Source organism: Mus caroli, unplaced genomic scaffold (assembly GCF_978045245.1).
Source record: "Mus caroli unplaced genomic scaffold, Mus_caroli_1 scaffold_4, whole genome shotgun sequence".
Classification (NCBI taxonomy): domain Eukaryota; kingdom Metazoa; phylum Chordata; class Mammalia; order Rodentia; family Muridae; genus Mus; species Mus caroli.
Genome location: NW_028227259.1, coordinates 112,536,996 through 112,562,121, shown reverse-complemented (window position 1 = coordinate 112,562,121; position 25,126 = coordinate 112,536,996). Strand labels below are relative to the sequence as shown.

General features: G+C 37.2%; 1 protein-coding gene across 1 annotated transcript in view; it reads right to left on the bottom strand.

Annotated features, from left to right (window-relative positions):
- The window catches only part of Ccdc18 (coiled-coil domain containing 18), a 105,451-nt gene that overhangs the window by 42,538 nt on the left and 37,787 nt on the right, over positions 1 to 25,126 (bottom strand). The window contains exons 11-17 of the mRNA XM_085836987.1: positions 23,930 to 24,084; positions 20,295 to 20,515; positions 18,354 to 18,464; positions 17,221 to 17,352; positions 11,413 to 11,547; positions 11,235 to 11,312; positions 2,534 to 2,650 (exon numbers count right to left, since the gene is read on the bottom strand). Coding sequence (XP_085693113.1) covers positions 2,534 to 2,650; positions 11,235 to 11,312; positions 11,413 to 11,547; positions 17,221 to 17,352; positions 18,354 to 18,464; positions 20,295 to 20,515; positions 23,930 to 24,084 — 949 coding nt within the window. The remainder of the gene's footprint in view (positions 1 to 2,533; positions 2,651 to 11,234; positions 11,313 to 11,412; positions 11,548 to 17,220; positions 17,353 to 18,353; positions 18,465 to 20,294; positions 20,516 to 23,929; positions 24,085 to 25,126) is intronic.

Genomic DNA, 25,126 nt, shown 5'->3' with positions numbered 1-25,126 from the left:
ACTAGGTAGTTCAGGGAGGGGATAGGGGATTTTCAGAGGGGAAACTAGGAAAGGGGATAACATTTGAAATGTAAATAAAGAAAATATCTTAAAAAAAAAAAAAAACTAGGTAGTTCAGGGTCAGTTTAAAACTCATGATTCTCCTGCGTCAGTCATTCAAGTACTGGGTTTAAGTTTGCGGCACCATGTTCAGCTTCTAAAACCTGATTGTTAATCATTAAACAACAAGAAGAAACAGAAGCAGAAATTTTAATTTTTGCCAAGCAAGTGATGGTGCACATCTTTAATCCCAGCACTTAGGAGGGAAGCAGATCTCTGAGTTTGAGGCCAGCCTGGTCTACAGAGTGAGTTCAGGACAGTCAGGGCTACACAGAGAAACACTGTCTTGAAAAACAAAACAAAACACAAAAAAAAGAAAAACAAAAAAACAAAAAAATTAAATTTTTGAAGAATTTTATACTCCTAAATCTAAAACAATGCTTTAGATATTATTTATTTTGTATTAAAATCACTCTGTAATGCTTGTAACTTATAACTCTGATTCTAAAAACTAAATCAATTTGAATTTTAAGGTATTATATTTTATGCTGAACTGAAATAGTCTGTTCTTTAAAGAACATATAATTTAGAATTTGCTTTTAATGTCACACATATTATACATAAAGATGTACTTTTTAAGCATATTGAGGAGATGATGCTGTAACTCAGCTGTTAACAGATTCTGCCTAGTATGGTGGTCTGAGAGAGCATGGCTCCCATAGGCACATATCACTGGATACTTGGTGGGTGAGACTGTTTGGGAAAGAGTAGGGAGTGGGACCTTGTTAGAAGATGGGTGTCGCCAGGCGGTGGTGGCGCACGCCTTTAATCCCAGCACTCGGGAGGCAGAGGCAGGCGGATTTCTGAGTTCGAGGCCAGCCTGGTCTACAAAGTGAGTTCCAGGACAGCCAGGGCTACACAGAGAAACCCTGTCTCGAAAAACCAAAAAAAAAAAAAAAAAAAAAAAAAAAAAGAAGATGGGTATCACTGGGGGTAGGGTTTGAGGTTGCAAAAGACTCATCCATTTGTAGTTAATTCTCTGCCTCACGGCTGTGTCTCAACATATAAGCTCTCAGCTACCGCTCCAGTGCCTGCCTGCTGCCATGCTCCCTGCCATGTTGGCCATAGGTTCTTACCCTCTGAAGGGGAAGCCCCAAATAAATTCTTTCTTCTGTATGTTGCCTTAGTCATGGTGTCTTACCACAGTAACAGAGAAGGGGTACCTAGCATGCCATGGATGCCGTCCTCAGCAGCACAAAAGGCATAGCTATACACGTCTGTTATCTCATCAGCACTCAGCAAGCAGAAGCAGGAAGCTCATAAGTTCTATACCATTACTTATATAGCAAGTCTGAAGTTACCGATGGATACTCTAGACCAATCTTGTCTTTAAAAAGGCCAAACAAAATTAAGTATATTGAAAAGACTATGTAAAAATAAAACAAAATGGGGCTGGTGAGATGGCTCAGTGGGTAAGAGCACCTGACAGCTCTTAGCTCTTCCAAAGGTCCGGAGTTCAAATTCCAGCAACCACATGGTGGCTCACAACCATCTGTAATGATCTGACGCCCTCTTCTGGTGTGTCTGAAGACAGCGACAGAATACTTACATATAATAAATAAATAAATAAATCTTTAAAAAATAAATAAATAAAACAAAATAATAAGAGCAAAAACTTGTAAATTTGGGGCTGGTGAGATGGCTCAGCAGTTAAGAGCATTGGCTGCTCTTCCAGAGGTCATGAGTTGAATTTCTAACAACCATAAAGTGGTTCATGACCATCTAGAAAGGGATCTAATGCCTTCTTCTGGTGTGCAGGTGTACATGCAGAAAAAAAACGCAGACATTTAAAAAGAAAGAAAAAAAAAAAACCCTTGTAAATTTTCTTTTTTTTTTTTGGTTTTTCGAGACAGGGTTTCTCTGTGTAGCCTTGGCTGTCCTGGAACTCACTTTGTAGACCAGGCTGGCCTCGAACTCAGAAATCCGCCTGCCTCTGCCTCCCGAGTGCTGGGACTAAAGGCGTGCGCCACCACGCCCGGCTTCTTTTTTTTTTTTTTTTAATTTTTAATATTTTTTTTATTACGTATTTTCCTCAATTACATTTCCAATGCTATCCCAAAAGTCCCCCATACCTCCCCCACTTCCCTACCCACCCATTCCCATTCTTTTGGCCCTGGCATTCCCCTGTATTGGGGCGTATAAAGTTTGCAAGTCCAATGGGCTTCTCTTTCCAGTGATGGCTGACTAGGACATCTTTCGATACATATGCAGCTAGAGACAAGAGCTCCGGAGTACTGGTTAGTTCATAATGGTGTTCCACCTATAGGGTTGCAGATCCCTTTAACTCCTTGGGTACTTTCTCTAGCTCCTCCATTGGGGGCTCTGTGATCCATCCAATAGCTGACTGTGAGCATCCACTTCTGTGTTTGCTAGGCCCCGGCATAGTCTCACAAGAGACAGCTATATCTGGGTCCTTTCAGCAAAAGCAGCTTACCTCTTCAGATTTCTTCTTCAGCTGTCTTTCAAATTTTTCCTTATTTCCTTCCAATTGATTCAAATGCAAAGCAAGTTCTTCCTTACAAATTTCTAATGCTGAATCCAGTTGTCTGACCTAAGGTAAAAACAAGGAAAAATATAACATCAAACAACAAGAAAAACCAAGGCTGGGTTTAAAGGCACATGCCTTTACCCGGCACTTAGGAGGCAGAGGAAGGCAAATCTCTAAGTTCTAGGCCAGCCTGGTCTACATAGTGAGATGCAGGAAATCCAGGACTATGTAGAAAGAGTCTGCCTCAAAAACAAAACACTTGCTACACAAGCCTGGAGTCCTGAGTTTGATTCCTGAACCAATGGTGGAAGGAGACAATCAACTCAGGAAAGTTATTCTGACCCCCACCAACCATATACTGCAACACACACTTATGTGCAGTGTTGTAAGCAATCTCAACACGCATCAAAGTGATCAAAAATTTTAGCAATATTTACACCTCTAAAATAGTTATATTTAGCATATAAAATAGTATGACAGAAAACGATTCACTGTAAAAGTTCATTCTTCACAGCAAACCAGGGAACCAAAGAGGAATCACATAATAGATTCCTGAACAAAGTAAGTTCAGGACGAGGCACTAAGAGATGACAGAGGGGTTCAAATCTGTAGAATGGTTATTTGAAAGAATAACAAGCAGACACCCAAAAGCACTCTCTTAAAAAGGTAAACATATTGCTTATTTCTTAAGTTAGTACAAATATCCTATGAATGTTGCTGAGATGATACCATTTGGAAATTCTGGTTTATTAAGAAGATATAAAATTTTTCGGAGGGGAAAAAAAAAGCAAATTCTTTGCTTAGTATCTGTGAAAGTATTTTTCTTAAAGATAGCAATAACTTGACTCAAGTGTTTATAAATAAATGCTTTGTGCTATCTAAATATAAAGGAGCAAATCAAATTAAATAACTTTTAAAAAACTAACTCAAACTGGGCAGTGGCAGCACACATCTTTAATCCCAGCACTTTGGAGGCAGAAGCAGGTAGATCTCTGTGAGTTCAAGGCCAGCTGGGTCTACAGGGTTAGTTCCAGGACAGTCAAAGCTACACAGCGAAACTCTGGGGAGCGGGGGGTGGGGGGGTGGGGGGTGGGAGACAACAAGACAACAAGGTCCTTGGTTTACGCATACATACATAACCACACCCATCTATCCCATCAAGTCATAAGATTATTTTTTCTTTTTCTTTTAGGTTTATTATCATACATAAGTACACTGTATGGACAAAAGGATATACTATATGACACACTACAGCTTCCACAGTGATTTCTTTTCCTCTCTTGAGGGGAAGGTTGCAAGGGTGGCGTACAGGTACAAGGGAAAGAAGAGTGGGACTGGAATGCATGAGATGAAATTCACAAAGAACCAATAAATAGTTTTTAAAAAGGCGCCAAGGGGGAAACAGTCAATGTATGACTTGTTCATTTCTGAGTTCACACCTCTTATCCGGCCATTAACATATGAAACACTGCTTAGATGCACTAGGTGACTTCATAAGAACCAGGAGGTTAACCACTTTGGAATATTATTTAATGAAATAGTTTCATGCCTACAACTTTACAAAGTCATTTACCTTTTCTTCCCCCTAGATTTTTGAAACAAGGTACTACTCTGGAGCCTTAGCTGGTCTAGAACCCACAATATAGACCAGGTTGGCCTGATTTTTTGGAAATCCTTAGACTCTTCTCCCAAGTGCTAGGATTAAAGGCAGGGCTACTATGCTTGACCTGCATACTAATTTTTAAAATTAAGTTTACAATTGCATCTGTAATGAACTGGCATGACAGTAAGTGTTAAAGAATTTCTGAATGCTATAGGAATAACTATGGTGTGGTGGTTAATATTACATTTAAAGTTTAGACTTATGGGCTGGAGAGATGGCTCAGCGGGTAAGAGTGCTGACTGCTTTCCCAAAGGTCCTGAGTTCAATTCCGATCAGATGCCCTCTTCTGGTGTGTCTGAAGACAGCTACAGTGTACTCATATACATAAAATAAATAAAAATATATCTTTAAAAAAAGCTGGTGAGGTAGATACCTTAAAAAAAAAGTTTAGACTTATTATGTTTGAGAGACTGAAAAGCAAAAAATGTCTTAACTTTAATAGGCTGTACCCTAACAGCCCATTTCTCTTTTTCCCCAGACATTGAAAACTATTTTTAAATTAACTGTTCTTATAAAATTTGCTGTTCTACCAAGATAGTGAGTAGTAGGTCAAAAACACTAACTGCTGTTTCAACTTTTGTAATCAAAAGCTGACTTTTGCTGACTCTGCTCAAAAAGATGACTATGGCAACTCGAAGATATACATGCAAAAATTAGACCCTGCCTACACATAGACAGAATACATGCAATCTGTGGTTTTTGCCTTTATAAACCTCGAGCTGATATGGCTAGGTGCTACATCCTGGAAGTGCTCTCAGGTGCGGTTCTGGCCCCACAATGGATGCCAGTATCTAAAAGAAAAGGCTTCTTCTTGCTGAAATGAATTTATGGACATGGTGAATCTGAGTGAGCGCAGATCCATAACAATAAATAAAGGTATAACTTTTGGGTTGGAGAGACAGCTCCTTCAGTAGAGCGTCTACACAGCAAGCACTGGGGTCACAGGTCAGATTCCAGCACTACATAAGAAGTTAGCTATGTCAGCATGCATGTGTATATGATTCTAATATCAGGAAGGCAGAGACAGGCATATTACTGAAGCTCACATGTCAGGCAAAATAGCTCAAGTGGCAAGCTCCAAGTTTGGTAAAATAGCCTATCTCAAAAAATAAGGCTGAGGAAAAGACCTGATTTCAACTTCTAAGTGTCTCTGTCTGTCTCTGTCTCTCTCTCTTTTTCCCCATAACTGTTTACATGGGTATACACAATCACAAAGCAGGTTACAAACAGCGTAGCAGGCAGAAAGTAGCTATCTTTTATAGTGAGGTATAAGATGGCAGCATATTTAGACCTATTACTTTAATAAAAAATAAAGAATATATAGTAATTCTTCATTACTCACAAAGGAAACATTTCAAGATTATAGGATTGAATCCTAAATACACTATTTTTTCATACACAGACAGACACATACAGGCAAATTTAGTGCCTTTTCCATGTTAATTAAGCACTTATCATACTCTGTGGCTACAGCCATTATAGTCTGAGATAAAACAGTAAAACTACTACTTTGTTTTTAAGGTTGCTTAAATTACATTTGTGTCTGTGGGGGAAGATGTGTGTACACATGAGCCTTCCTCCTTTGTTATTTCTCATTGTAACATGAATGAGTTGCAACTATAGATTAAAAAATAACATATTTAAAAATACCTTTCTGTGTACTCTGAGACCAAAAAGGGGTGGGATCCACTGAAGCTAGAGCTACAGGCAATTGTCACTACACCACAGGCTGCTGGAACTAAACTCAGGTCCTATTCAAGAACAGTACCCTCTCTTAACCACTAAGCCATTTTCCCGGCACTTTAATTGACTTTTTTTTTTTTTTTTTTTTTTTGGTTTTTTCGAGACAGGGTTTCTCTGTATAGTCCTGGCTGTCCTGGAACTCACTCTGTAGACCAGGCTGGCCTTGAACTCAGAAATCCGCCTGCCTCTGCCTCCCGAGTGCTGGGACTAAAGGCGTGCGCCACCACGCCCGGCTTCTTTAATTGACTTTTATACGTTATATTTTTTTCTTTTTTTTTTTAATTAGGTATTTTCTTCATTTACATTTCCCATGCTATCCCAAAAGTCCCCCGTGCCCTTCCCCCCCACTCTTCTCTCCCTCCCCCCTCCCACTTCTTGGCCCTGGCGTTCTTAGACATATAAAGTTTGCAAGACCAATGGACCTCTCTTTCCACTGATGGCCAACTAGGCCATCTTCTGATACATTTGCAGCTAGAGACACGAGTTCCGGGGGGTACTGGTTAGTTCATATTGTTGTTCCACCTATAGGGTTGCAGACCCCTTTAGCTCCTTGGGTACTTTCTCTAGCTCCTCCATTGGGGACCCTGTGTTCCATCCAATAGCTGACTGTGAGCATCCACTCCTGTGTTTGCTAGGCCCAAGAATAGCCTCACAAGAGACAGCTATATTAGGGTCCTTTCAGCAAAATCTTGCTAGTGTATGCAAGGTGTCAGCGATTAGAGGCTGATTATGGGATGGATCCCCGGGTATGGCAGTCTCTAGATGGTCCATCTTTTCATCTCAGCTACAAACTTTATGTCTCTGTAACTCCTTCCATGGGTGTTTTGTTCCCAATTCTAAGAAGGGGCACAGTGTCCACGCTTTGGTCTTCATTCTTCTTGAGTTTTATGTGTTTTACAAATTGTATCTTATATATTGGGTATTCTAAGTTTCTGGGCTAATATCCACTTATCAGTGAGTACATATCATGTGTGTTCTTTTGTGATTGGGTCACCTCACTCAGGATGATGCCCTCCAGGTCCATCCATTTGGCTAGGAATTTCATAAATTCATTCTTTTTAATAGCTGAGTAGTACTCCATTGTGTAAATGTACCACATTTTCTGTATCCATTCCTCTGTTGAGGGGCATCTGGGTTCTTTCCAGCTTCTGGCTATTATAATAAATAAGGCTGCTATGAACATAGTGGAGCATGTGTCCTTCTTACTGGTTGGAACATCTTCAGGATATATGCCTAGGAAAGGTATTGCAGGATCCTCCGGTAGTACTATGTCCAATTTTCTGAGGAACCGCCAAACTGATTTCCAGAGTGGTTGTACAAGCTTGCAATCCCACCAACAATGGAGGAGTGTTCCTCTTTCTCCACATCTTCACCAGCATCTGCTGTCACCTGAATTTTTGATCTTAGCCATTCTGACTGGTGTGAAGTGGAATCTCAGGGTTGCTTTGATTTGCATTTCCCTGATGATTAAGGATGCTGAACATTTTTTCAGGTGCTTCTCAGCGATTCGATATTCCTCATGTGAGAATTTTTTGTTTAGCTCTGAGCCCCATTTTTTAATGGGGTTATTTGATTTTCTGGAGTCCACCTTCTTGAGTTCTTTATATATATTGGATATTAGTCCCCTATCTGATTTAGGATAGGTAACGATCCTTTCCAATCTTTTGGTGGTCTTTTTGTCTTATTGACAGTGTCTTTTGCCTTACAGAAGCTTTGCAATTTTATGAGGTCCCATTTGTCAATTCTCAATCTTACAGCACAAGCCATTGCTGTTCTATTCAGGAACTAAAATCAGGGACTAGACAAGGCTGCCCACTTTCTCCCTACCTATTCAACATTGTACTTGAAGTCTTAGCCAGAGCAATTCGACAACAAAAGGAGATCAAGGGGATACAAATTGGAAAGGAAGAAGTCAAAATATCACTTTTTTGCAGATGATATGATAGTATATATAAGTGACCCTAAAAATTCCACCAGAGAACTCCTAAACCTGATAAACAGCTTCAGTGCAGTACCTGGATATAAAATTAACTCAAACAAATCAGTGGCCTTTCTCTACACACAGGATAAACAGGATGAGAAAGAAATTAGGGAAATAACACCCTTCTCAATAGTCACAAATAATATAAAATACCTTGGCATGACTCTAACTAAGGAAGTGAAAGATCTGTATGATAAGAACTTCAAGTCTCTGAAGAAAGAAATTAAAGAAGATCTTAGAAGATGGAAAGATCTCCCATTCTCATGGATTGGCAGGATCAAAATTGTAAAAATGGCTATCTTGCCAAAAGCAATCTACAGATTCAATGCAATCCCCATCAAAATTCCAACTCAATTCTTCAACGAATTAGGAAGAGCAATCTGCAAATTCATCTGGAATAACAAAAAACCGAGGATAGCAAAAACTCTTCTCAAGGATAAAAGAACCTCTGGTGGAATCACCATGCCTGACCTAAAGCTTTACTACAGAGCAATTGTGATAAAAACTGCATGGTACTGGTATAGTGACAGACAAGTAGACCACTGGAATTGAATCGAAGACCCAGAAATGAACCCACACACCTATGGTCACTTGATCTTCAACAAGGGAGCTAAAACCATCCAGTGGAAGAAAGACAGCATTTTCAACAAATGGTGCTGGCACAACTGGTTGTTATCCTGTAGAAGAATGCAAATGGATCCATTCCTATCTCCTTGTATTAGGTCAAATCTAAGTGGATCAAGGAACTTCACATAAAACCAGAGACACTGAAACTTATAGAGGAGAAAGTGGGGAAAAGCCTTGAAGATATGGGCACAGGGGAAAAATTCCTGAATAGAACAGCAATGGCTTGCGCTGTTAAGATCGAGAATTGACAAATGGGACCTCATGAAACTGCAAAGCTTTTGCAAGGCAAAAGACACCGTCAATAAGACAAAAAGACCTCCAACAGATTGGGAAAGGATCTTTACCTATCCTAAATCACATACATAGGGGACTAATATCCAATATTAGTAATATAAAGAACTCAAGAAGGTGGACTCCAGAAAATCAAATAACCCCATTAAAAAATGGGGCTCAGAACTGAACAAAGAATTCTCACCTGAGGAATACTGAATGGCAGAGAAGCACCTGAAAAAATGTTCAACATCCTTAATCATCAGGGAAATGCAAATCAAAACAATCCTGAGATTCCACCTCACACCAGTCAGAATGGCTAAGATCAAAAATTCAGGTGACAGCAGATGCTGGTGAGGATGTGGAAAAAGAACACTCCTCCATTGTTGGTGGGATTGCAAGCTTGTACAACCACTCTGGAAATCAGTCTGGTGGTTCCTTAGAAAATTGGACATAGTACTACCGGAGGATCCCACAATACCTTTCCGGGGCATATATCCAGAAGATGTCCCAACCGGTAAGAAGGACACATGCTCCACTATGTTCATAGCAGCCTTATTTATAACAGCCAGAAGCTGGAAAGAACCCAGATGCCCCTCAACAGAGGAATGGATACAGAAAATGTGGTACATTTACACAATGGAGTACTACTCAGCTATTAAAAAGAATGAATTTATGAAATTCCTAGCCAAATGGATGGACCTGGAGGGCATCATCCTGAGTGAGGTAACACAATCACAAAGGAACTCACACAATATGTACTCACTGATAAGTGGATATTAGCCCAAAACTTAGGATACCCAAGATATAAGATACAATTTGCTAAACACATGAAACTCAAGAAGAATGAAGACCAAAGCATGGACACTGTGCCCCTTCTTAGAATTGGGAACAAAACACCCATGGAAGGAGTTACAGAGACATAAAGTTTGTAGCTGAGATGAAAGGATGGAGCATCTAGAGACTGCCATATCCAGGGATCCACCCCGTAATCAGCTTCCAAACGCTGACACCATTGCATACACTAGCAAGATTTTGCTGAAAGGACCCAGATATAGCTGTCTCTTGTGAGACTATGCCGGGACCTAGCAAATACAGAAGTGGATGCTCACAGTCAGCTAGTGGATGGATCACAGGGCCCCCAATGGAGGAGCTAGAGAAAGTACCCAAGGAGCTAAAGGGATCTGCAACACTATAGGTGGAACAACATTATGAACTAACCAGTACCCCAGAGCTCTTGACTCTAGCTGCATATGTATCAAAAGATGGCCTAGTCAGCCATCACTGGAAAGAGAGGCCCATCGGACACACACACTTTATATGCCCCAGTACAGAGGAACGCCATGGCCAAAAAAATAGGAATGGGTGGGTAGGGAAGTGGGGGGGAGGGTACGGGGGACTTTTGGGATAGCATTGGAAATGTAATTGAGGAAAATATGTAATAAAAAATATTAAAAATTAAAAAAAAGAACTTCAAGTCTCTGAAGAAAGAAATCAAAGAAGATCTCAGAAGATGGAAAGATCTCCCATGCTCATGGATTGGCAGGATCAATATAGTAAAAATGGCTATCTTGCCAAAAGCTATCTACAGATTCAATGCAATCCCCATCAAAATTCCAACTCAATTCTTCAACGAATTAGAAAGAGCAATCTGCAAATTCATCTGGAATAACAAAAAACCTAGGATAGCAAAAACTCTTCTCAAGGATAAAGGAACCTCTGGGGAAATCACCATGCCTGACTGACCTAAAGCTCTACTACAGAACAATTGTGATAAAAACTGCATGGTACTGGTATAGCAACAGACAAGTAGACCAATGGAATTGAATTGAAGGCCCAGAAATGAACCCACACACCTATGGTCACTTGAACTTTGACAAGGGAGCTAAAACCATCCAGTGGAAAAAAGACAGCATTTTCAACAAATGGTGCTGGCACAACTGGTTGTTAACATGTAGAAGAATGCGAATGGATCCATTCCTATCTCCTTGTACTAAGGTCAAATCTAAGTGGATCAAGGAACTCCACATAAAACCAGAGACAGTGAAACTTATAGAGGAGAAAGTGGGGAAAAGCCTCGAGTATACATTATATTTTTAATAATTTATCAGAAGGAAAGGCATAAAAATGTCCATAATAGCAAAATAGAGGGCTAATAGGATGGCTCAGCAGGTAAAGATTCTTGCTTCCATACCTGATTACCTAAACTCTATCCTTGAGACCCAGGTAATAGAAGGAGAGAACTGCCTCTTGACTTCACACTCATGCCATGGCATATGTATACATACACATGCATGCACACAGGCACAAACACACACACACATGCACATACAAAACCACAAAAAGTATATAACTATACTAGCCTTGATTGTTTCTTCAGATACATGAATCTGCAATGCTTTTAAAGCTTCATCTTTCTTCATATTTTCTTTTTCCATTTCCTGTAAATAATTTTGGTAAGAAAATATGTTAGGATTACAAATATTGAGAATATATTAAATTTATGTCACAGAAACATAAACTTAAGATGTAAGCTCTTACCACTTTACTTTCTGTCAAGAGTCTATCTAGTGATTCAAGGTGATGTTGTTTACACAGTATATCTTGCTGCAAAATGGACATAGTCTTTTCTTGTTCTTTAAACTGTTGGTCTCTTTTCTCCAGTTGAGTTTCAAGCTAAATATTAAAACAGGGTTTTCATATTACATTTTAAAAGCACTGAGAACACTTTAAACATAAATATATTTAAAAGAATGTAAATTTTTGCATTTTAGAAATTTCCTTGTTTTTCTAATTTAAAAAATTAAATTATATGCCAATGTCTTTCTGCTTTCTTCCATTGGCTGGCCTATTTTTATGCTTTCAATAAATATGTATCATCATAAACAATATGGAATATAATTTTCTGTCTTGAAATTTTATAGATCATACCAATATCTTTATGTTTTGACAACTTGCTTTTTATTTTACTACATTCAGTTTCAGATGTTTATCTGTGCTGACATGTGAGTCTAGTTCATTTACTTAGGAAGTGCTATACTCTTTGACCTCTTGCTTTAATCACTGCAACAATGTTGGAATAGCATCCTTTATACAAGTCTGCTTATGCACACATATAAGAGTTTACCTAGAACAAGTCACCTAGAAATTGACTTCTTGCTGTAGGATAGGCTTATTTTCATTTCAGTAGGTATTCTCTTAAAAGAACATCAAAATTTTTCTCTCCCTTCACTCTTGATCTGTTTTAGCTTTTGAGACTGGGCCCAACTATATAGCAAAGGCTATGCTTAGACTGATAGCAAACTTGCCTCAACATTCCAAGTGGAAAGATGGCCAAGCAATTCGGAGCACTTATTGCTCCAGGTTTGTGGCTTAGAATCATCTGCAACTCCCATTTCAGGGGATCTGAAACCCCAGTCTCAACTGTGGGCACCAGGCATATACATGGTGCATTCACAGAAAGCAGGCAAATCATATACAATGTAAGATAAATATATATAAATCTGTAAAAATTTTAAAGTGGGTTAATTCTGCTTTTATCAAAAATCTAATAATGTGCATGTACTGAGACTTTAGGTTAGCCTGAACTCTCTAAGTAAACCAGACTGGTCTAGAGCTTATTACAATCCTCTCTTAGCATCTCAAGTGTGCACCACTATATTAAGTTAAAATTTACTTTCATGAGAAGTAAAAATTCTCTTCTTTAAAAAAATGTATTTATTATTTATGCACTATTCTGCCTGCATGTGTGCCTTCAGCCCAGAAGAGGGGATCAGATCTCATTATAGATGGTTATGAGCCACCATGTATTCGCTGGGAATTGAACTCTGAAAGAGTACAGCCCAAAGTAAAAATTCTTATTCTCCACAATTTAACCAATAACTGGTAAAAGCAAACTTTATACACACACACACACACATACACACACACACATACACACACACACACACACACACACACACACACACACACACACACACATATATATATATAATTTGTGTGTGCCCATGCGTGTGCAGGTCAGTGTGTGTGTGTATGTGTGTATGTATATGTATACACATGTATGGATCAGTGATCTTCCCTCTATTTTCTACCAGTTTACTTTTTGAGAAAGTAAACTTTCTCTTTCGTTGAACCCAGTTTAATGACACAGTAGGCTGGGTAGCTAATAAATTCCAGGAATCTACCTGCTAGCACTGGGATTACTGATGCTTGGCTTTCTATGTGGGTAATGGAGACTCAAACTCAGATCCTCATGTTGGTGCAATATACACTTTAATCCTAAACCATCTCTCCTGTCCCCAAAATATTATATTTTAAATAGTAATGAAATAATATCCTAAACTGGAAAAAAATATAAATAAAGTTTACAAAAAAAGTTATGATTCTGAACATGAACAATTCAAACACAAACCATTTAGTAAAATGCAGTTGCTTTAAAAATTGTTTGCTTTAAGTGTGTGTATACATCTGTTATCTAGTTATTCCCTATTATACATACATATTTGGTTCTCCATATCAAAGGATCTGCATCCATATATGCAAACACTACACAATGAAAACATTTATCTGTACTATTGTGACTATTTCCTAAACAATGAAGCATAGTAACTATTCATATAGTATTTCCATTGAATTACCTATCATAAAGTACTCCACAGATATTTAAAGAATATAGAGAGAAGTTATACACAAATTTACGTTATTTCATATGAAGAATTTGAGCATTCTCAGGGTTAGGCATTGGTGGGTTGAATTTCCCAAGGATAAAGGGATGATTGTATTGCATACAGGCAAGTTTATGAACATGGAAGGGAAAACAGTTTAGAAGACATAAAATAAGATTTTAACAATTCTAGATCATCATCTATCCATTTGCTTGCTTGCTTGCTTGCTTGCTTGCTTGCTTGCTTGCTTGCTTGCTTGCTTGCTTGCTTGTTAATTGGCAGGGTCTCAATATATAGCTCTGGCTGGCCTAGAACCTTGCTATAGCCGCAGAGGAATCAACCTGCTTCTGCCTACTGAGTACTAGGTTTAAAGGTATGTGCCACCATACCCAGGCTAAATGACAGATTTTTTTTAAGGTTTAATTTTTGTGTATGTATGTGTGCTTGAGTGTATGTTTGTTCATCATGTGTAACTGCCTGCATAGGGTAGAATGGAGTATCAGATCTATGGAATTAGAGTTATAAGAGGTTGCATATGGACAAGATATGGTCAGTGGGAAGTGAATCTAGGTGCTCACTCTCTTTTTTTTTTTTTTAAAGAATTATTTACTTTATGTATTTGAGTATGCTGTGGCTATCTACAGACACACCAAAAGAGGGCATCAGATCCCATCACATATGATTGTGAGCCACCATGTGGTTGCTGGGAACTGAACTCAGGACCTCTGGAAATGTAGCCAGTGCTCTTAACCACTGAGCCATTTCTCCAGACCCTAGGTACTCTTTTTTTTTTTTTTTTTTTTTTTTTTTGGTTTTTAGAGAGAGGGTTTCTCTGGCTGTCCTGGAACTCACTCTGTAGACCAGGCTGGCCTCAAACTCAGAAATCTGCCTGCTTCTGCCTCTCAAGTGCTGGGATCAAAGGCGTGCGCCACCACCGCCTGGCGACCCTAGGTACTCTTAAAGAACAGCAAGTAACCTTAACTACTGAGTCATCTCTTCAGCCCCTAGACTTTAAAAAATTATATACAGTAATCATTTTTCCTTTTTCTAATTTTAGGGGTTTTTTAAATGTGTTTGTATATATGTGCACATGTGTGTTCATGTGCATTTACAGGTCAAGGGCTGATATTGGTTAACTTCCTTTATCATACTCTATCTTATTTTTTAAGACTGGGTCCATCACTGAACCTGTAACTCACAGATCCTGCTTGATTGCCTTGTTATCAAGGCCGAGAGTTCCTCCTGTCTCCACCTCCCCAGTGCTTAAAAACATGAACCACTTTACCTGGCATTTTACATAGGTCCTTGGGATCAAATTTAGTTCTCATGATATCTCTGTAGCCCCTAAGCTTTCGAATTTTCATATACATAAACTCATGAAACAGCCAACATAGGTTATAGAAAAGCTCTAGTGTCCTCAATTAACACTGTGCTGGCCTTTCACAGTGAGACATATAAACTCATGAAACACCAAACACAGTCAGTAGGTTATAGGACAGCTCCTTCATCTACAAGTTAACTCTGTGCTGGCCTCTTACATCAGACCCTGGGACTCACTGAGCTGGTCTCTAATTCATAGTTTAGGCTTCACAGCAAATACAAGGCCAGGTTGGGCTACAAGGGACTCTGCCTCAAAAAAATTAAAAAAAAAAAAAGAGCAAAACAACTGCCTTTACTATAAATATAAGTTTCCAATATCCTAAGACAAATAACTAGAATTATACAGAAATATATGAAACATTTTTGACCTAGAAAATGTCAAATTGTTTTCTAAAGCAGTACCATTTTGCACTAATACTAACAACAAAAGATGATTACCCTTGTTTTGCATTCTTGTCAGTATTCTCTATGATCAATCTTCCCTCTCACTCCCGTTATGCTGTGGCGTCCTCAGAAGAGCTGTAGCTATTTTGTTGCATGCCTGCCAGCTATTTCATATTCCTGTTGTAACACGCCTGCCAGTCTTTGATACAGAGAAGTGACTTGGCTCAAGGACATGCTGACCACATATCCTGTTTTGTTCTGTATATTCTGAAATGTTTTGTATGAGGTTTGCTAATCTTAAAATTTTCACAAAGCTTTACATAGGACCCATCAAACCAAAGGTAAATATGAACTATTATGTCTAAAATATCTTGAGTCAGAGCTAACCACTGAGCAGCCATTCCTGCAGCTATGTATGAGCTCACTGTGGGTTTTGTAGCTAACAGTGAAGAATGCTACTAATAGGCCAAAAAATTATGATTATAATGCTTATGCTCTATTTTCTCAGTGTTCTTAAATTCCCCTGTTCACAACTCATCCACTACCCTCTTATCTTCCTCAGGACCAACCAGCGTACAGGTTAGCTGATAATACTTTGCCTGGTGAGCCAACAGCTCTTCTCTTGCCCTTTACTCTTTTGAACCTGGTTTCTCCTACAGAGTCTACTCTGAGAGCAGACTAGGACTGCAATTAGGCTCCCAAGACCTTTCTGCAGTCCTGGATGTCCAGTATTAAGGTGTACGTTCAATAATCTATTCTTGCTTAACTGATATGGTACGTATGGTTTGAGTGGCGATTCCGTGAACACCAACAACTCCCTACCTTCACATTCTAAAAAGAACACAGCGACATTTTATTTTCTTTCTGTCAGTTTTGTACTCAAGGTGGTTCATCATCTCCTGGTTGACTACAGAATATCAGTTATTTCTTCCTCCAGTATTTAGAAGAATTTACCAGTCAAACCACATAGAACTAAAATTTCTTTTGGAAAAATATGAAACTATGCTTATTTTATTTTGTTTTGAAAAGCCAGATCTCATTATGTATTCCTGGCTGGTCTGAAACTTGCCATATAGACTACAGTGGATTTGAACTCACAGAGATCCACCTGCCCCTACATAACAAGAACTGCTTCAGCCTGAGTTGAATTCTTTGGATTTTTTTTTATCAGTTTGTGTTTTATGATCTATAATGATATACCTCTTTCCTCTCTTATTTCTAATTCTTTTAAACCTCTAGGTCAAACTGATTACCAATTTATAAATTTTGCTGAATACTTTTAGAAATTTTCTTTATTTACATATTCTTTAAAAAATAAGAGTATTACATTTTATTTCATTTTGTGTTTAAGTACATGCAAGTTGAAGGACAACTTTTAAGAATCAGTCTCTCCTTCCACTATGTAGGTGATGCAATTTAAACTCTAGTCATCAGAGACGGAAGCAGGCACCTAATGTCTGCTGAGCCATCTCACTGGGAGAGTACCTGGTTAGTATGGACAATGTCAATGTCCTGGGTTCCATCCATCAACAGAAATAAAAAAATTAAGAAAACAAAATGTTGGAGCCTCATGAAGTGGCACAGTATTTGATCGCAGGACTTGGGAGTCATGAGAAGATGGATCTATGTGAGTTCATGGCAAACCCTGTCTACATAATGAGTTAAGTACAGGACAGTGTGAAAATCATAGTGACACCCACCCCCTGCCCCCCACCCCTCCCCCCCCACATAACCACGAAACACAACCACCAAAAAGAAAAAAAAAAAAAAGAAAAGAAAAGAAAAGAAAACAAACGTTAGGTAATTATTCAGAAAGAGTGAGATTCTTATTTCAGGTCTTGTTATTAATTTTGAAGCCTTTGTTTCTTCTTTGAAACATGAAGAATTTTAGGTTAGAATATATTAAAGAATACATTACTTGCTCAATCTGTTTTTCCATCTCTTTATGCTGTTCAAGATGAATTTTCTTTGCTTTTTCAAAAGCAAAACAAATTTTCTCATGTTCTGTGTTGATATTTGATTCTAGGCTTCTTATTTTTTCATTTTTCTCCTAGAAATAAAAATAGTAGGGAGAATATAAGTAAAACCGAGGTTGAGATAAAAATGCATGATCTAGCAATTAACCTGATTCTTGGACCTTCCGTTCATAGGTGACCAATGTCGGATTAGCTGGACCACAGCCTGTAAAGTCATTCTAGTGACGAAGAGGCAGCAGCAGCACAGCTACAACTCCCAGAGACCTAGTATACTATTGGGATACCAAGCCTACGAATCCACTGGTAGGAGAAGTCGCTAAAGTAAAAACTAAGCCACCAAGAACAATCTATTCTCTGAAGTTACAGCAGAAAACTTAACAATTTTTTAGAAATAGGTAGACACTCAAATGCAAGAGCACAAATGACCAGAGAAGAGACTCTCTCCAACATATTTTAGTCTATTTCGAAAATACAAAGCAAAGACAGGACAGTAAAATGGTTCAGGTGCAAAGACACTTGGCACCAAGTCTGATGACCTGAATTTAATCCCTGGGATCCACATGGAAAGAAGAGAAAACTGTTTTCTGAAAACTGTCCTCTGACCTCCACATGAACAGGAAGATAATCAGTGTTAGTCTGGCATGGTGGCATGTGCCTTCCATCCTAGTTCTCAGGGAGTAGAGGCAGGAGGATCTCTGTGAGTTTGGGGCCAGCTAGGGCTACATAGTGAAAGCGTGTCTTACAACAAACTAACGTAAAGAAAAGAACCACACCCAATGTTGATGTCTAGATGCTATACATGCACTCATGGATGAATGCGCCTCAATATATAAAGAAGATACAACAATTGTAAATGTACATACACTGAATGTTAAGGCTCCAATTTCAAACACTAAAAGGAACAAAGGTTAGACAGGTCCTGACAGAGTAAAGGTGGGTAATCGCAACATTGCACTATTATCTTTAAATCAGTATTATCAATTAGAAACTAACAAAGTAACTTCAGAGTCAAACTATGTCATAAATCAAATAGACACAACAACTTTAAAAAACAAAGAAAAAGAGTAAATTTTACCATGAGCTCCTGTTCAAGTTCTGCATTTTTTGCAGCAATAGAAGAATATGCAATAATTTTTTCTTCTAGCTGTTTCTCTAGAATTAAAAGCTGAGAACACTTCTTTGTCATCTGAAAACAAAAACAAAACCACAGCTTTAGAAGTACTGACATGCATCTTAAAATCAAATTGCTCCTCATTCCAAACCCTAACTACACTATAACTAATAAACGGGAAATCATTATAGTAATAGATACTTAGACTATATTGTAAATAATCTGTTAGTTTATATAACTTGAAAACTAGGCTGGTAGCCGGGCAGTGGTGGCACACGCCTTTAATCCCAGCACTTGGGAGGCAGAGGCAGGCGGATTTCTGAGTTCCAGGCCAACCTGATCTACAGAGTGAGTTTCAGGACAGCCAGGGCTACACAGATAAACCCTGTCTTGAAAAACCAAAAAACAAAACAAAACAAAACAAAAAAAAAAAAAAAAAAGAAGAAGAAGAAAAGAATAGAAAAGAAAAGAAAACTAGGCTGGTGATGCGACTCACCAGTAGAGTGCCTCCCTAACATGAGCTAAGCTCGCTGTTCAATTCCAAATATAGACAAAAAAAAAAAAAAAAAAACAAATACTAAAAAATAAAGTAGAGATAGTGCCTCACTTCTTCTACTTATATAATATAAAAGCAATTTGGGTCATAAAATATATACAACATGATCCACTTTTTTAAAGTAGGTACAGATTGGATTTACATAATAAAATGTTAATAGCAGTTATTTCTGGTGGTGAAATTATCAATAGTCTTTATTTCTTTTTTTCACAGTTTTTAATATGTTCAAAAAGACATGTTTTGCTTCTCTATATTTCTACTGTTTTAAAAGTTATTATAAATCAGCACTTTCTAAGTTTCACAAGTAGCTGTAATTATAACTAAATCTCTATGTAAAAAGTGTTTTCATTTAGAGTTGGTTATAAGCCTGAAAATATAAAGTCAAAGCTGGAGATTTGGTTCAGTGGTTGAGAATACTTACTGCTCTTGCAGAAAACCTGAATTCAATTACCAAACATCTCAGGCTACTACCAAGGCTACTGGTTTCTCACCATAAACTGATGGTAAAGCCCTGTTATTCTTTTGTTTGCCTGTTCCTTTTTTTTATAAAGAGAGAGATAAAGAAATGGAATAAAGTTTGGTGGATTGGCAGGTGGAGAAGATCTGGGAGGAATTGGGGGAAAGGAAAAGTATGATCAGAATATATTGTAAAAAAAAATCCAATTTAAAAAGATTTATTTTAAGGGGCTTATGAAAAAGTCTCTAATCTATGAATAGAAAACATTCACAATATGAAGAAGAAAGTTTTCTCAGAGAAAAACTGTAAGAACTTAATTACTAGTAGATTTGCACTAAAAAAAATTCAGAAGTTGTACAGGCAGAAGAAATATGCCATATAGAAATTAATAAGATAAATATATAACTTTGTAAAAAAGTAAATGATGAGACAATGAAAACATGCATTGTTATATTTTCAGATTATAACCACCCTATCAAATTCACATGTAATGTTTTAAAATGAGAATTCATGAGTTATACCAACTGAAGAAAAACTGCTAGAATCTCAGAAATCTAGAGATTAACATATTTCTGAGGAGGCCCTGATGTTAGGTAAAATTTGAAATCCTCTATTATCACTCTTCCAATCACAATCTAAGACCTACAAACATGAATTATTATTATTATTATTATATAAACTTGTATTTTGTTAGTTCCATCAAATTTGAGAACTTTTAGCTATGAGGTAGTATTTTCCTACTTTCAATATAAATCAAACATACATTTCCAATATGATTTTAAAAGAATTAAACTTATATGGTACCATTTTCCAAAGCCATATAAATCTAGATTTCAATAGTAACAAAACCCCATAGCAATAAGCACTTATACCCAGGTAAATCCAAACTTACTTCATTTTCTAGTTTGCTAGCATTTGAAGCTTTCTCTAGTAGTTCCTCTTGAATTAGCTGAAACTGACTAGTTCTGTGTGCCATGTTAACCTTCAAGTCCGAGTTCTCAGCTTCTATCTGTGTCAGCTTAGCACGCAGCTCTTCTATTCCGGTAGCAAGTCGCTGCTTCTCTCTTTCATACTGCTTGTTCACAGTCTGCTGATCGCCATCCTTTATACTTTCTGACATTAAACACAAAAGAAAAATTGCTCTAAATAGAAGTTCAAGAGTCAAAAACAGACTTAAATGGTTGAAAGATTTAATAATGAAGTTTAATTTATAATATAAACAATTATAGGATATGCAAATTAGTAAGTGTAATATAGCATATAAAAACCTTAAGGACAAAAACCATATGACCATCTCAATTTATGCACAAAAGACATTCAATACAGTTCAATATTCTCCCATAATAAAAAGGCCTAAAGAAACTAGGCATAGAAGCACTACATATTACCATAATAAAAGCTGTAGACAACAAAACTTTTGGCCACTATTATACTAAATGGGAGAAAATGTAGAACACTTCATCCAAAACCTGGAATGTGACAAGGGGATCACTGTCCTGTCTCTTGGCAGTGCTTGAAGTCTTAGCTGGAGCAATAAGACAAGGAAAAAATGGGAAGGAGGAGATACAGATAGAAAGAAGTTCAATCATCCCAAATTGCAGATAATGTGATATAATATTTAAAGTACCTAGAAATAACCTAAGGTGATGAAATACCTCTATAATGAAAATTTTAAGATACAGTAGAAAGAAACTGAAGAGAATATTAGTTAGAAAGATCTCCTATGCTCATGGATTGGCAGAATTAATATTGTGAAAATAACTACAGTACTCAAGGCAAACTACAGATTCAATTAAATAAATATCAATCAAAATTCCAATGATTTTTTTACAGAACTAGAAAACTATTTTAATAATTATATGGAATCATAAATGATCATGAACAACCAAGACAATATTCAACAGAAAGAATACGAGAGGTATCACAACACTTGATCTCAAATTATATTACAGAACTATAGTGTTAAAAACAGCATGGTATTACTGAACATGGTATCCCACACCTTTACTCCCAGAACTTGGGAAGCAGAAGTAAATGGATCTCTAGTAAGCACAAGGCCAGCATGGTCAACACAGGCAGACCCTGTATCAAAAAAACAAAAATGAAAACAGACAACAACAAAAACAACACAATACTGGCGCAAAAACAGAGGCAGGCTAATGAAATAGAGAACCCATAAAGAAGGTGACACAGGTATAGCCACTTAATTTTTGACGAGTGTCAAAAACACACATTTGAAAAAAGACAATATTTTAAGAAAATGTGCGGGGAAAGTGGGTTTCCATATAGAGAAAAATTAATTAGATCCCTATCTTTTATCCTGTATAACAAATAACATTTTACATTAAGTTATTTGTAAATAACTTAATGTAAAAGCTGAAATTCTGAAGTTACCTGAGGAGAAATTGTAAAACACTTCAGGATATAGTTATAGGCAAGGATTTTGTTTTAAGAACTCCAATTGCAGGCCGGGCGTGGTGGCGCACGCCTTTAATCCCAGCACTTGGGAGGCAGAGGCAGGCGGATTTCTGAGTTCGAGGCCAGCCTGGTCTACAGAGTGAGTTCCAGGACAGCCAGGACTACACAGAGAAACCCTGTCTCGAAAAACCAAAAAAAAAAAAAAAAAAAAGAAAAAAAAAAAAAAAAAAAAAAGAACTCCAATTGCAGAGATAAAAATCATAAGAATTGATAAATGAGATTAGTATGAAATTTAAAAGCTTCTGCATGGTAAATTAATTATTAGAATAAAAAGAAAATGTATTGCACTCTCTGCCAATTACAGGTCAGACACATGAATAATATCTAGAATATTAAATAACAGTAAAAATTAAACAACAAAACTCTAATCAATAAATGGGCTAATGAAGTAGATAGAGTGTTTAACAGAAAAAATACAAATGGCCAAATAAAGGTTTGAAAATTAGCTCAACATATTAAACCATCAAGGAGATGCATATTGAAATTGCCTAGAGAGTCCACCCCACACAGTAGAATAGATAATATCAAGAACAAATGACAATATGCAGTTATTATGGACATCAAAATAGAAGTTTTTCTTTAAAGAAAAGTCTGTATGTGCATGTGCATGCATACATGATACAGAATGCACATGGAGCACAGAGGACACCTTTCTAGAATCAGTCCTCTCCTCACTGTGTGGTACTGAACACAGGTGGTCACGCTTGGTGGCAAGCACCTTCACCCACTGAGCCAACTTGTCAAACCTGGAAGTTTTCTAACCTCTACAATCAAACATGTGACCCAGCTACACCACTCTATATGCAAGAGATTCTAAGTCAACACACAGGATACTTGCACATTCGTATTTATTACTGCACAAAATAGGCATAAAGAATGGATTATGTTGATTTCTGGAAAGTGGGTACAAATGAAGATCATAATGTTAAATGAAATAAGCCAAACTCAGAAAGACAAGTACCATGTTTTGTCTTCTAATATATGCAACTCAGATTTCAATGATAAATGTTTATGACAGTGCACAACACACATGTGTAAATCATGAAATTAGGATAAGAGAGGGGGAAGAGAGAGGGCATGTGAATGGAATGCATGAGCTGAGAAAGTGTAAGAGGGATAGGAAGGAAGTAGCCAGAGGTACAGGGAGCACAGGGAGGAACTGGGAGAGCTGCGTGATTAAAACAAAGTATTATGATAGAGCCAACTTTGTTACATTGTCAGTTCAAGACCAGCCTCAGTTTTAAAACAGTGTATTTTTTTTACTAAACAAAATAAATCAGACTTAAAAACACAAACACATAGCCCAAGATTCAATACTAAAGAAGCAATCAATTGCTTTAAACTGTATAAAATGATAATACAACATAAAAACGAGTGGGATGCAAAGTATTGCTTAAAGAAAAGTTTATTCTTTTAAGTACTTTTTTTTCTGAAAAGAACAGCTTTCACTTTTAAGAGAATTTAATAAAGGGCTGAGAATATAGCTCCATCCCTGGCTCAATTCCCAGTACTGAAAAGCAACAACAGAAATTAAAACTAAAGAAAACTGAAAAAAGACTATAAAAGATCCTGATAAAAGTGTTACATGTTTTGGCTATGGTGATGTTAACAACTGCATGAACATACTTTAAAACAAACATGTAAACCAACTGCATGCAAGCAAATATGTATATTTGGAGTTTTTTTGTTTTGTTTTTTCAAGACAGTGTTATACTTTGTAGCTCTGACTGTCCTTGGACTATGTACACCAGGCTGTCACTGAATTCACAGAGATCCACCTGCCTCTGCCTCCAAAGTGATACCATGCTCAGCAACCCATTTACGTACTTAAAATAGGTACTCCTTATTGGATAAATTTTGTTTCAGCAATATCATTTTTTAAACAATGCAAAGTCTAAGAACTGCACAATAATTCTTGTCTTTAAAAACTATAGGTATTAATAAGAGACTAAGTGTTTTTAATATCATCAATTAATAATCTTTTCCTTAAAATACTATCAGCAAAAGCTAACTGTCATTTATCAAAGTAATTCAGTGTAATATACTCACCGGCTTGACTACCTCCTAATTTTACAGGTTCTGTTTCTAAAGTGTTTACTTTACCACATTCTTGACTATCATTAGCAACATTTTGAGAGAGCTGGTTCACAGTCAGATTTGCATGAAGCTTTTGAATTTCAGCCTCTCTTATTGCAAGCTTAATCCTAGCACAAATGAAAAGAAGCCAGAAGTTATTACTTAAGATTTTGAATATCGATGCAAAAATACTCAATAGCATTCTTGCAAACTGAATCTAAGAACCTATCAAAACCATCATTCACCACGATCAAGTGGGCTTCATCCCAGGGATGCAAGGTTGGTTGAATATACAAAATCCATTAACATAATCCAGTATATAAACAAACTCAAAGAAAAATATCACATGAATATCTCCTTGGATGCAGAAAAAGCATTTGACAAAATATAATATCCCTTCATGTTAAAGGTAGTGGAGAGACCAGGAATTCAAGGTCCATACCTAAATATAATAAAAGCAATTTACTGCAAACCAACAGCCAATATCAAATTAAATGGAGACATACTTGTAGAAATCCCACTAAAATTGGGGACAAGAGAAGGATGCCCACTCTCCCAAATCTATTCAAAGTAGTACTCAAAGTGCTAGCTAGAACAATAAGACAATAAAAGGACATCAAGGAGATACAAATTGGCAAAGAAGAAATAAAAGTATCACTATTTGCAGATGATATGATAGTATACATAAGCGACCCCAAAAATTCTACCAGAGAACTTCTCCAACTGATAACTTCAGCAAAGTGGCTGGACATAAAATTAACTCAAATAAATCAGAAGCCTTCCTTTATACCAATGATAAACAGGATAAGAAAGAAATTAGGGAAACAACTCCCTTAATAATAGCCACAAATAATATAAAATATCTTGGGATAACTCTAACCAAACAAATAAAAGACCTGTATGACAATAACTTCAAGTCTCTCAAAAAAAAAAAAAATCGATCTCAGAAAATGGAGAGATCTTCCATGCTCATAGGTTGGCAGAATTAATATAGTAAAAATGGTCATCCTACCAAAAGCAATCGCCATCAAAATCCCAACACAATTCTTCAAAGACATGGAAAGAGTAATTCTCAAATTCATCTGGAAAGGCCAAAAAACTCAGAATAGTCAATTGAAGCAATTCTTAACAATAAAGGAATGGCTAGGGAATCACCATCCCTGACCTCAA